Source organism: Corylus avellana, chromosome 6 (assembly GCF_965113065.1).
Source record: "Corylus avellana chromosome 6, dhCorAvel1.hap1.2, whole genome shotgun sequence".
NCBI lineage: Eukaryota > Viridiplantae > Streptophyta > Magnoliopsida > Fagales > Betulaceae > Corylus > Corylus avellana.
Genome location: NC_142495.1, coordinates 8,463,726 through 8,475,622, shown reverse-complemented (window position 1 = coordinate 8,475,622; position 11,897 = coordinate 8,463,726). Strand labels below are relative to the sequence as shown.

Genomic DNA, 11,897 nt, shown 5'->3' with positions numbered 1-11,897 from the left:
CCATACCTGTTTCTGTTATTTTGAAATATGTATATATATAATTTTTTCAAGTAAATTCCTTTTAAAAAGAAGAAAAATAAAAATAATTAATAAAACTTTTTTCCAAACTTTATTGGAAGAATTTTCTTCAACTCAATCTTTTACAATTGGCGTGTCCAAAGTGTGATTTTCACATGTATTTTTAATAAAGCATATAATTCTCACATACATTTTTAACTTCTTTAGCTAAAACTGATGGGTCTCTATCTGTAAGCCTCTATGAAATCCATTTCTCACTATAATTGGAATAACATACTTAAAGTTATAGAACTTAGGTGGATGTAGGTCTTTTTAATCGAAATGTAATGGCTTTATTTTTTATTTTTTAATTGTTAATTTAATATTTTTAATGTTGGATAAATTATATATTAAATATAGTTTTTCCAACTAAATCAACATTTTTTTTTTTTGTTTTACGCTCGTAATTCTTCCTTGGTCGGGCTTGTTGTAATTGTGGCATCTTTAAAGAATTGATAACTGCATTAAAGGTGTACTATATAATTTAGATACGTGTCATTTTAATAGACGAAATTGAAAAAAAAAAAATTATTTGACTAAATTAAAAAGAAAATTTGGTAAAATAATAAATAAATGGGTCATAACGGTCTATGCGCTTCTCCACCGTATGATAGAAAGTGTGACACGCGCCCCAAAAAAGGCCAAGAAAAGTTTGTCAATCAGAAAATGCCACTTTTGCCCACCTAGTCCGCGTCTTACCCAAAAATTTTGCACCAAAAAAATAAAAATAAAAATAAAATTACGGTTATGTAGTCCAAGGAAACTTCACATAAAAAGCTTCTCTCTTTTTATCATCTACTGCTACAGTGTCTCTGTAACCAGTGAATATAGGAGGAGCAAGAATCTGAATCCGGAGGAGCACGATCTCACTCTTTAGTTTTCCTCGTGTAAGGCATTTAAAATTGTAAAAGAACGAGTCTTGCAGAAGAAACTGAAAAAGTGCTCAGGGACCACTCTCAGACTGCAACTTGGGAGTGTCAAAGTTCATATATTTCTGTTGTATAATTAAGGTACTTGATGATATTTCTTTGTTTGAACTTCTGGGTATTCCTTAATATAGGAAAATAAGTTCGAGGTATTATGAAAAATTAACAATTACCGCTGTTTTTGCTTCTGGGGTTCTTAAATTTTTCCCAAGAATTCGTGGGTTTTGAATACTTCTTTTTCGATTTTTATTTTTGAATTTTTGTGGGTTTTGGGGCACAATTGACTGGCTGATTGGAATTTGAGTTTTGGAGTGTTTTTTGAGGACACTAGTTTGGATACTGAGAAATTGAGCAGTAGAAATGAAATTGTAATTGGGTTTTCTGTTTTTTGTTGCTTTGGTTTACAACAATTTGCCTAAAACATATCGAATTGTTCTGCTAGGCTCACTTGTGGGTGTTTTTCTTGCCAAATAATTACAGATGTAGATTTGTGAAATTCTTTTCTTAGCTTGTTTTTGAAATCAAAAGGTTTGTATGGTAGTCTGAATTCTAAATGGTGTGGAAACTGAGTATTGGTGTTAGAGATAACTCGGAAGTTTCAAGGTTTGTGCAGTTCTATGGCACAATGTACGTTGAATTCACATACAGTGGCCAGTTGACTCTGTATTTCGTGTTTCACTTAATTAACGTGATTTGATTACTGATGAGTTGAATGGGCAGTGTTGTTTGTTGCATTTAATTTATGAATAATCTTTTGTGTGTACTTTGTGCTTCTATTGGTTTTGTGTACTTTGTGCTCTATTGGTTTTGGAAAAATGTAAAATTCAATCCAACTAAAGACTATTGATGTTATTAGGCTCACTTCAGTATCAATCCAGTTAATGAAATATTTTAGACTCAAACCTTCAATTTTCTTTTTTCTTTTCTATTTAATTAGTATATTAATCAGTTGCTTGGGAAAGTTTTGGCCAGGCGAGTGATGTGGTGTCTTTCTGTTAACAGACTGGGTGAATTTAAGGTGGTGGTAAAATTGTCATGCTGAATGTTGCTACCGGTAAGTGGGGTAGGGATGAATTCCACTATGGATGATATGAACCTGATTCAGCAGGCACAGAGACATCACTTGGTCAGGGAGCTAGGAGAAGAGTTAGATTTAGAAATTGGCCCGGGGGATGATGCTTCATTTGCTAACACCCCGCTGATTGGTGGCCCACCACGAGAACCTTCTTCAGAAGAGCATGATGAGACCAAGCAGATGGTAATGGTCTCTCAGCTCCCCAGTGATGATCAAGATATGTCAAAGATGCAAGCATCAAAAAGAAAGAAGAAGGTTGTGAAAAGATGGAGAGAGGAATGGGCTGATACCTACAAATGGGCTTATGTTGATGTGAAGGAAGGGACAGCGAGAATTTTTTGTTCTGTATGTAGAGAGTATGGTAGGAAGCATAGGAGAAATCCATATGGGAATGAAGGTAGTCGAAATATGCAGATGAGCGCGCTGGAAGAACACAACAATAGCTTGCTTCACAAAGAGGCTCTCCGTCTCCAAATGGCCTCTAAGGATAAGATTATTGTTGACAAACCAATCTATGTTAAAGGTTAGTCATCTAGTTTTGCTAATTTTTACTGGGCTTGCATTGAAACCTTTTAAGTGTTCGCCATAGGCTGTAGATTTTGTTGTTTTCGTTATGGAAATTATTACTCTGCTTTTGCTTTTGATTTTTGTTTTATTTTTGGGAGGGGGTTCAGCCTTTCTTATATTGATGGATTTTTGCTAATTTAATTGGAATATAATGAACTTTGTCTTCTTCTGTTCACTAGAGGACGAAGTTATAAAGACATTAGATGTAAGATTGACATGAATTTAGTCCTTTATCATTCTGCTGGGAATTTATTGCTTGCCTTGAGTTTCAAGTCTTCTAACTTCCGTTTAATAAGGATACACGGCAATTGAGCTTTAAACTATTTAGATCTCAGTATGAATGATTTTTTTGATAAGTAAATGAACTTCAATAAAAAGTGAAAGGGCACACCCAAGTACACAAGAGAAACACTTATGCTAGGGTGATCTGAGAATGGTCACTGTTGTGAGAGGAGTTAACTACAATACATTTCTCTCTCTCTCTCTCTCCAAATAACAATAGTCATAGACCTTTGTAATTTTTGGATCTCAGGGAACCAAGAGCCTTGATTAATTAGACCACTGTTAATACTTTTAGAATGCAGGAAATTTTCGAGTGAGAGAGGACTTGAGAATTATTGCTGCTGTCTGACAATCCTACTGCAATACATTTGTTTCCTCTCTCTCTCTCTCTCTCTCTCTTATGACACACACACGTGGGGGCGCCTGCGCTTACAGACGTCGATTAGATTATTGTCTTCAGGAAGATAAAATATTCAGAATGATTGTAATTGCTAAAGACTGAGTTTATACGTCTTAGTCCTACATACCTACATCTCATTCCACTGCACGCATAAGTGATTTTGATTTCTGTTGGTCATTGTAATGTGAAATAAGAGCACCTCTAAGTTGTTATCCAGTGATTGGGTTTAGGAAATTTAAACGAATGTATGGGAGCTTTCTAATTGATCCCCACTGCTTCTCTGCAATCGAAACTCAAGACACAAGATTTTATTTGAAATTTTTGCAAAAATGGATGTCTGCAAACGTACTTTGTATCCCCCACATAATTGCATCACATAATCTTTTCTCTTTTTGATAACTTCTCCCTTTGGGCTATTTTGGCAATTCTCCTAAATGAAGCCCTTATGTCAAAAACTGCTGGATCAATCGTTGAAGCTGCACTGAAAAGGGATCCTCATGAGATTGAATTCATACAATCAGTGCAAGAAGTGGTTCATGCTTTAGAAAGAGTGATTGCCAAGAATTCTCAGTGAGTTGCTTTAAAATGAAGTGTATTTACTTTTGTCCTTCACCATCCAAAGCAGGAGTAGTCTACTGTCAAGTTTATGACAAATCTTATGAAGTGGCTTTGATATGTTTCAGTTATGTCAACATTATGGAGCGGTTGTTAGAACCTGAGCGTATTATTATTTTCCGAGTGCCATGGGTCGATGATAGAGGTGAGACACATGTCAATCGAGGCTTTCGGGTTCAATTTAACCAAGCATTGGGTCCATGTAGGGGTGGCATCCGTTTTCATCAATCAATGACCTTAAGTATTGCCAAATTCCTTGGTTTTGAGCAGGTATTGGTGTATTTCTGGTGTTCATATTATTTGACATCTCTCCTATAATTCACCATGCAAAGTTCTTGTCAGAACTTTATCAAGTTTCTCCATCATTCCCTTTTAAGTTGATTTGCATATTTGAAGGAATGTATGTAAAAACTCTATAATTACTGCTACTAGCCAAGTCTCACACTATTGTTAGGTTTAATCTTACCAAGCAAAAATAATTATAGTAATAGTATAAGTCAAATAAATGGTACATCCTATCTTGAACAAGGATGAGGCTTTATTACTGGAAGTAACATATGTTTTGTGACTGCTCTATAATGTCTTAGTTTTGCCTTATCCACAGACTTTAAAGAATGCATTGTCTCCATACAAACTAGGAGGTGCAGCAGGTGGAAGCGATTTTGATCCAAAAGGGAAAAGTGATAATGAGGTAAAAGCTTCATTCTGTTAACTGATGGTCTGCTACTATAAATTTTTTTTTTTTTGAACCTTTCCTGGGATCTCTAAAAACTTCTCTTGCAAGCTGGGCAGATTATGCGCTTTTGCCAAAGTTTCATGAATGAGATATATCGCTATTTGGGTCCTGACAAGGTAACTAGAAGAAAATTCCATTGCTCTTTCTGCTTTGGTCTTTGTATGAATTGTCAATGCCTCAATCTACATATCTGATTTATTGCTGTATCCATTTCAGGATCTTCCATCAGAGGAGATGGGTGTTGGTACTCGGGAAATGGGGTATCTGTTTGGACAATATAGACGTCTAGCTGGTCATTTTCAGGTTCTTAAAACACCTGTAACATGCTTATTTCTGAAGTATACTATATATTCCTTCTTTCTTGTTGTTTTCCTCATCTTCTTGAAAATACAACATGCATCATCTACTTATAAAAAAAAATTACAATGTTCCTCATCTAACTAAACCTCTACTATGAATGTTCTTTGGTTTTTATGTGATATTGTTACCCATCATGTGATTTCTTCTTCATATAAATCTATAGTTACACATGCATATATGTGTATGTATGCGTGCAAATAATAGTTTTAGTTACTGCTTGTGATTATGCACCACAGAAAGAAAATTAATTGATTTATGTTTATGTTTTCATATGTATGCATTACTTATGCAGGGAAGTTTTACAGGGCCAAGGATATTTTGGTCTGGCTCTAGCCTTCGAACTGAAGCTACTGGCTATGGCCTGGTACTTTATATTTCTACTCTCTGATGATCTTTGTGTGTGGGTGGGTGGTAGTGGGTAAATGCAATGATGCGTGCATGGCTGACTATGCACCTCCATCTGTGTGAAATCCCCTATACTAAGTATCTGTCTCTCTAGTTGGTGTAATAAGTTCCCCATGTATGTCTTGTTTTCAAAAGTTTTATTAGTGAACAATGTTCTGATGCTTCTGCAGGTTTTCTTTGCTCAGCTCATGCTTGGAGATATGAACAAAGAACTCAAAGGATTAAGGTTTCTTACTCAACTTTGTGAGCTTTTCAAAGATAGTCTTGATTCTAGAAGTTGATAGCATAGTCTAGGAATTTTCTACCATATTTACTGTAGGGCACGGCATTTTTATTCTCACTATTTTGATAGCCTTATGGAGGTTTAGCCTTCTGTTTCAGATACAGATCTTTCATGTTTTTGAAGTTCATATAAATATGGGATGTTGTATTCTCACATTTCTTTTGCAATTTATTACCTTTGATTTACTGAAAAGGAGCTTCTTCACGATGTTATTAATTTGGGTACTGATTCAAGGTTGTCATGCAAGTTTGCTATTTTGAAACATTTGTCTGAATTCTCTCCCCAGATGTGTTGTAAGTGGTTCTGGAAAGATCGCACTGCATGTTCTCGAGAAGCTTATTGTATATGGCGCCCTTCCCATCACAGTATCTGGTAACTTTTTCTTCTCTTTTTGTACTAAATATGTTTTCTTTTATAGGTAATCAGAGAAATATGCTTCTCAAGATGTTAGTACGAAATATGTTAGTTCCACTTAACCACATGATGGGGTTGATACTTACTAGGGTGCCTTCAATTATTTTAATTCCACCTGTTGATTTAAAGGGAAAAAAGTGCTTTTGGCCTGGAATATGTGATATGCACCCATCTCTAGTAAAGAACATAGATTTTATACGTAGCAGTGATTTTGCTGCTTCTGTAGAAAACGTGCAAAATTGTGTTCATGGTTGGAAGTTTAGTCACATTGTGCGTTGAAAGTAAGGTAGCTAAATGTATTTAATTTTTTTTTGCTTAGACAAGTAATTATGGTTAATAGGCGTTTCTGCCTACACTTGTTTGTGATCTTTCCTTACAATCTGCGTGTTCTTGTATGTTATTTTGTCCTGGTAATAAGAGTTGGTGCATGAAATTATTATGTCATAATCGATTTGGCACAAACTAGTGATGCAATACAATCATATTGAAGTTTTTAATGAAATTATAAATATTATCATAGTGGCTTGGTTTTTCTAAATTATTACTTGATCTGTGGTGGATGTAGATGACTGATTAAGGTGGAGAATTTTGAAACTTTAATGGTTTATATACTTGATCTAAATTCTAGTTTACTGCAACTTAATTATTTTACTGAGAATCTCACTTAAGTATTTGATATCACGAATTTTTGGAAACACATTTGAAAGGAAATTTAACTGACATAAATTTGTCAAACAATTAATTAAAGCTCAATTGGACACTTTATCTTGGAACGTAAAGTTGGTCAACACTGGATTAGCAATAATCTAATTTCATTTCTCTTCTCTTGGGTAGGATTGCTTTTATATCTAATATTGTAAAAATTGATAAAGTTTGACTTGAAATAACATAGGAATTATTTTTTTCCAGTTGCATCTATCATTAGACAAAAAAAAAAAAAAAAAAAAAAAAGAGGAATTTTTGTCCATCTCATTTTGTGTGCCTCATGATAAAACTGAGAGTTTTGGTGCCTATAAAATTTTGTAGATCTTCTTTGTAATGTTGCTTCAATCGGTATAAAATTTGAAGAACCTGGTCAGCATTTTTGCTAATCTCATAGCTCTTCTATAATATAACTTTAATTCCGTTTCAGGAATTAGGACTGGTTTAAGATTTTTCAATGAGTAGGTATACTGATATGAAGTCTTATAAATGACTGCTTTTCTGACAAAATAATGAACAGATTCTAAGGGGTATTTGGTGGATGAGGATGGATTTGATTTCATGAAAATATCATTTCTGAGAGATATCAAAGCTCAACAGAGAAGTTTGAGGTGTGTGTTTACAACTGTCTTTTTATGTCTGTTCACCAAATTGCTATCTTTAATAGCTTTAAGCTGGCCATGTTTATACATGTGGCATCTGCAGGGACTATTCGAAGACTTATGCTCGATCTAAGTACTATGATGAAGCGAAACCTTGGAATGAAAGGTGTGATGTTGCATTTCCTTGTTCTTCCCAAAATGAAATTGATCAAGCTGATGCAATTAATCTGGTCAATTCAGGTTGCTGTATACTAGTAGAAGGTAGTAATCCGATGCATTATGGCTTTGATTTCTTCTAATTTTAAATTTTAGAATTGCAAATAGTAACCACGTGACAATCTTTTGTATACTAGGTTCAAACATGCCCTGTACCCCTGAGGCAGTTGATGTTCTGAGAAAAGCTAATATCCTCATTGCTCCTGCAATGGCTGCTGGTGCTGGGGGGGTGCGATTTCAATTTTTCCAATTTATGCATAATAGATGTCCCTTTTTACCATGTGCTAGAACAATACTAGATGAAATTTATTTGCACACTCATATATATGCTTTGATTATCGTGCTTTCATTTAATTCAATTTTAATCTAAATAAAAGCCAACTTGTTTCATCTGTAATATATTATGGAGTTCACAGATTTATAATTCAATCTTTAATAAAAAAGGATGCAAAGCCTGAAACTTCGGTTTCTATGAAAGTTGATTTTATTTTTTTGAGGAAGTTTCTGGGAGGTATAAAAATTCTCAGAGTAAATTGTCATTTGAGTTTCTTGTCATATCAACCAAGTGCCTGCCAAAGTTAATGCCTTTTTGAATTGTGTTAAATCTATTTTGAACTTGCTGCTGTTCTAGTTCAAGTCTTTTTTTTTGGATTATGTCAGTGCTTATTTTGTTTCTTTTTCCCAGCTTTTATTTGGAGATGAAGATGGGATTTCCACTTTATATAATAGGGATGTGAAGGAAACGAATTTCAAAACATAAATTACTAGGCTTCTCATGGAAGTACTTTCTGAAACCAAATGAGTCAATTTTCTTAGACATAAGAAGTAGCTATTTATAATGGCACAAGGTGTGGTAAGTAGTTGTATTCAGTTTGAGACAGTCATAGTAGTGGATTGGCCGTGGATAACTATGTTAAGGGGATGGCCAATTCCTTTAGGAAGTGCAGCAGTTAAACGCCAACCATGTTACTCTCATTGGTTGAGGGTCTGACAGCATATTCGACTATAAGCAGTTTCACTTTGGTTTGCCTAGTGAGAGTCACAAAGCTTTATATGGCCAAAGATATTCTCTTAAAACGGTCCTTTGAGTCTGATAATCTGTTTTGTAGCAATTTTAATTTGACCTGCCAATAGAGTTCCATAGGCTCTTGCAGTTTGAAAAAAAAATGAGGGACTCCTGATATTCATTAAATCAAAATTTTAATGGTTTGAATTTTATCGTTTCAACTGATATGTAGCCAAATAATTTGATTGCTCGGTTTAGATCTTTCAAGGAGATCCTGAAGCGTTTTCTTTCTTTTTCTTCCCCTCTTGAATTTGCATTTTACTGTTTAAAACTTGAATCTTTTTGGATGTCATTTTACTGTTGAATCCTTTTGCTTCAACAGTTTTATTTAGACTTGACTATTTGGCGGTGATAAAATCCAAATATATGGGGCTTTGAAAAGTCATTAGTAGTGGAATGGTGTAAATTTACTTTATGGACTGGTAGGGGTCCTTACTGAACCTCACTTATAGTTCTTACATGTTGTACCTACCAGTGTTTCAATTCAATAGGAAAGCAGACATCTATAGTTGTCATTCTGCCTGACAGTTTTTGGCATTAAAAATCATTAGGTTGATGCTCAACAAAGAAAAAAGAAATCTTGTTGAAGTATTTGGCATACCTTACAAAAATCTAACCACAATGCAATTTAGAACTGCTGGAGATGTAGCGAATGTTTGGGTAATATAGATATATATATATATAAAATACCAAAGCAGTTATTTATGTTCACCCTTTGACCACTTTACTGATTTACTTTTGCTTTTACGACCATGTGTTCTTAAGCTTAGTTGCATTGAATGTGACACAACTTGAATGTGGATGACAGAGTTGACTGTTTAGTTACAATTCCATGTTAATAAGGGTCTGGTTATTTTTCTCACCTCTTATATATTTAGTTTTTCATATGCTAAATATGTAATCTACTTGGTAGCAGGTTGTCGCTGGAGAACTTGAATTAAATCATGAGTGTAATTTGATTAATTGGTCAGCAGAGGACTTTGAATCGAAATTGCAGGTGAGGCTCTATATATTTTCATCCTTGGTGCTATGGATAATTTCGTAACTTGAAATAGTTGCAAGAGTTCATAACTACTAAGTAGTAGTGCCCACTTCTTATGGCTTGGAGCAGTTTCACCAACCAACAAAGTCTATATAATCGACTTGTTCAGAAGTGGATTATTCACATTCTTTGCAGAAAAATAACTCCAGAACCATTCAAGCCAAAGGGGTTCACTAGATTGAGTTTGATGCATTTCCTTGATTATTGCGAATTTCATTTTGAACCTATATTATTGGAGGATGGATCACTGGAAGCATACTTGTTTGTGAAGTTCTTCAGATAGATTAGAACATCCAAGCCTCAAGACCCTTTAGTATGACCTATTCTGTGATGCAGCTAAAATTGTCTGTACCTCTTTGCGTACACCAACAGATGCACATAAAAGAAAAGATTGTTATTAGGAAAATGTAACCAAACAGGATTAAGTAACCCTTTGGAGAGAGAGAGAGAAAGAGTTATGTTGTTCAGTTTCCTCTATGGGGACAAAATTTAGTAAGAACGTTGTTGTAGCTCCATTTGTCAACATTGTCGCCTTTTGTTTTTAGAACTTGAGCTGATGTGGCATTTTCCTTTCTCTTTTTTTAAAATAATTTCTGATCTCCCTTGTGCAATTTTTTATTGGCAGGAAGCAATAAAACAGACTTACCAGAGAGCCATCAAAGCAGCAACTGATTTTGGTTATCAAAAGGAGAGTCCTGAGTAAGTGTTTTTTCATATTGCGCCATCATGGCGATTGTCTGTTAATGTGCTTATCTTAGTTGGTCGTGCTCGTGTTGTCCTTGTGTACTTATTGCAAGTGCCTTAGGTGTGAAAATCCCATTCTAATTGAATTAGCTTGGTATTTGGCCTAATAAATAATAATCTACTCGAGTGAGAAATAGACATTGCATCATTTTGATGAAAGATACCGTGATATTTGGTTATTGTGGACCCGGAACTAAGTAATCAATCCCCTCTGCCTTCCTGGGTGAAAAATCTCTGCTTTTATGGTTTTAGCTGCCAGGGAACTGGTCACCATTTAATGACTTTGGTTCCCATTTAGACAACCTTGCAATGGATATTAAAGGGTTTTGATTTCTTCCAAGTCTCTAATATATTGTTTTTTGGACACAACTTATCTATTTATCTGCTCTAATGGCTTGGAAAGTGTAAACCCAAATGTAATAGCTGATTAGTGATATTGTATTGTGTCATTTTACCCAAAAAGATTAAAGACTTGTTTGCTAAAGCTTTTTAGGGCTTCTTTTTTCTTTTTAACAAAAAATCAAAAGCATTTCGTCACATTACAATCAAAAAGCAAAAAGCGCCTTCTAAAAAGTTCTATCAAACAAGCAGTTATATCTGTTTATCTTATTATCTTTGTTTTACTTGTCTAACAGAGCTTTGGTACATGGAGCAGTCATCTCCGCTTTTTTGACTATTGCTCATGCTATGACCGACCAAGGATGTGTATAGAAGAAGTTGAGAATAGTGTACAATAATTTTCATGGTTCTCAAGCCTGATTTCTGTCATGTGCACCTATGAATGTCTACGGAGAGATGTGCATCTAATTAATGATGGGAAGCTGAAGATCATACCAGTGGGGTATCAATCATATGGGTTATGGGATCCTGTTGATGACAGAAACATTGAAATCATAGCAGATTTCTTTGTAACATATATGTAATCGAATAGCTGAGACTTGGGAAAAGGGTAATTTGTGAAGAACAATTGGGATGTGGATGGATACAGTTGATTAAAAGAAAAAATGTGCAGTAGTTCTAGTGGTAGAATACGAAGTGCCTCCAATTATTCTTGGGCCACTTGAGATGCTTAGATGATGATTCTTACCATCTTGTGAAATATTTAATTTGTTAGATTGGAAATAAAATTTAATTACGAAATTGTTGTTTCATCTTTATTACATTCTTTGGAGTAAAGTTGGTGTTGTTATCCACTGTGCCCTGGCACGTGTAATATTTATACATTTTTTTAAAAAAGAAAAAGTGTTTTGATGTGATATAAAAGTAAGACGTTCTTTTTGAGTGGGTTAATATTTGAGAAAGAGTGAAAACGTTTGGCCACCAAGTATTCTTCTATTTTATTTTTTATTTTTGTTGGACCAAAGAAACCAAGTATTCTTGTATGCATCATGTGCTCCTTAGCTAG

At 34.6% G+C, this 11,897-nt stretch overlaps 1 protein-coding gene across 2 annotated transcripts; it reads left to right on the top strand.

The window, feature by feature from the left end:
- Positions 1–817: 817 nt before the first annotated feature.
- Positions 818–11,633, top strand: LOC132186632 (Amino acid dehydrogenase family protein). Of its 2 annotated transcripts, none has more exons than XM_059600619.2 (16): positions 818–1,067; positions 1,986–2,581; positions 3,748–3,877; positions 3,991–4,192; positions 4,527–4,613; positions 4,715–4,774; positions 4,875–4,961; positions 5,311–5,382; positions 5,594–5,649; positions 5,993–6,078; positions 7,343–7,433; positions 7,528–7,685; positions 7,778–7,869; positions 9,623–9,703; positions 10,374–10,447; positions 11,128–11,633. In XM_059600619.2, exons 2-16 carry the CDS (start codon positions 2,026–2,028, stop codon positions 11,201–11,203), a joined length of 1,908 nt encoding a protein of 635 aa, XP_059456602.1. In that variant the 5' UTR covers positions 818–1,067; positions 1,986–2,025; the 3' UTR covers positions 11,204–11,633. The 2 variants fall into 2 exon arrangements, with proteins under 2 accessions (XP_059456602.1, XP_059456601.1); XM_059600618.2 differs by having other exon boundaries at positions 1,956–2,581.
- The last annotated feature ends 264 nt before the right edge of the window (positions 11,634–11,897 follow it).

Bases quoted from the DNA above. Each gene is read 5' to 3' on its own strand.
- LOC132186632 (XM_059600619.2), top strand. From the start codon at position 2,026: ATGTTGCTACCGGTAAGTGGGGTAGGGATGAATTCCACTATGGATGAT. The intron at 4,775-4,874 runs GTAACTAGAAGA...TATCCATTTCAG, and splicing joins GCTATTTGGGTCCTGACAAG to GATCTTCCATCAGAGGAGAT. The intron at 7,686-7,777 runs GTAGTAATCCGA...TTTGTATACTAG, and splicing joins TTGCTGTATACTAGTAGAAG to GTTCAAACATGCCCTGTACC.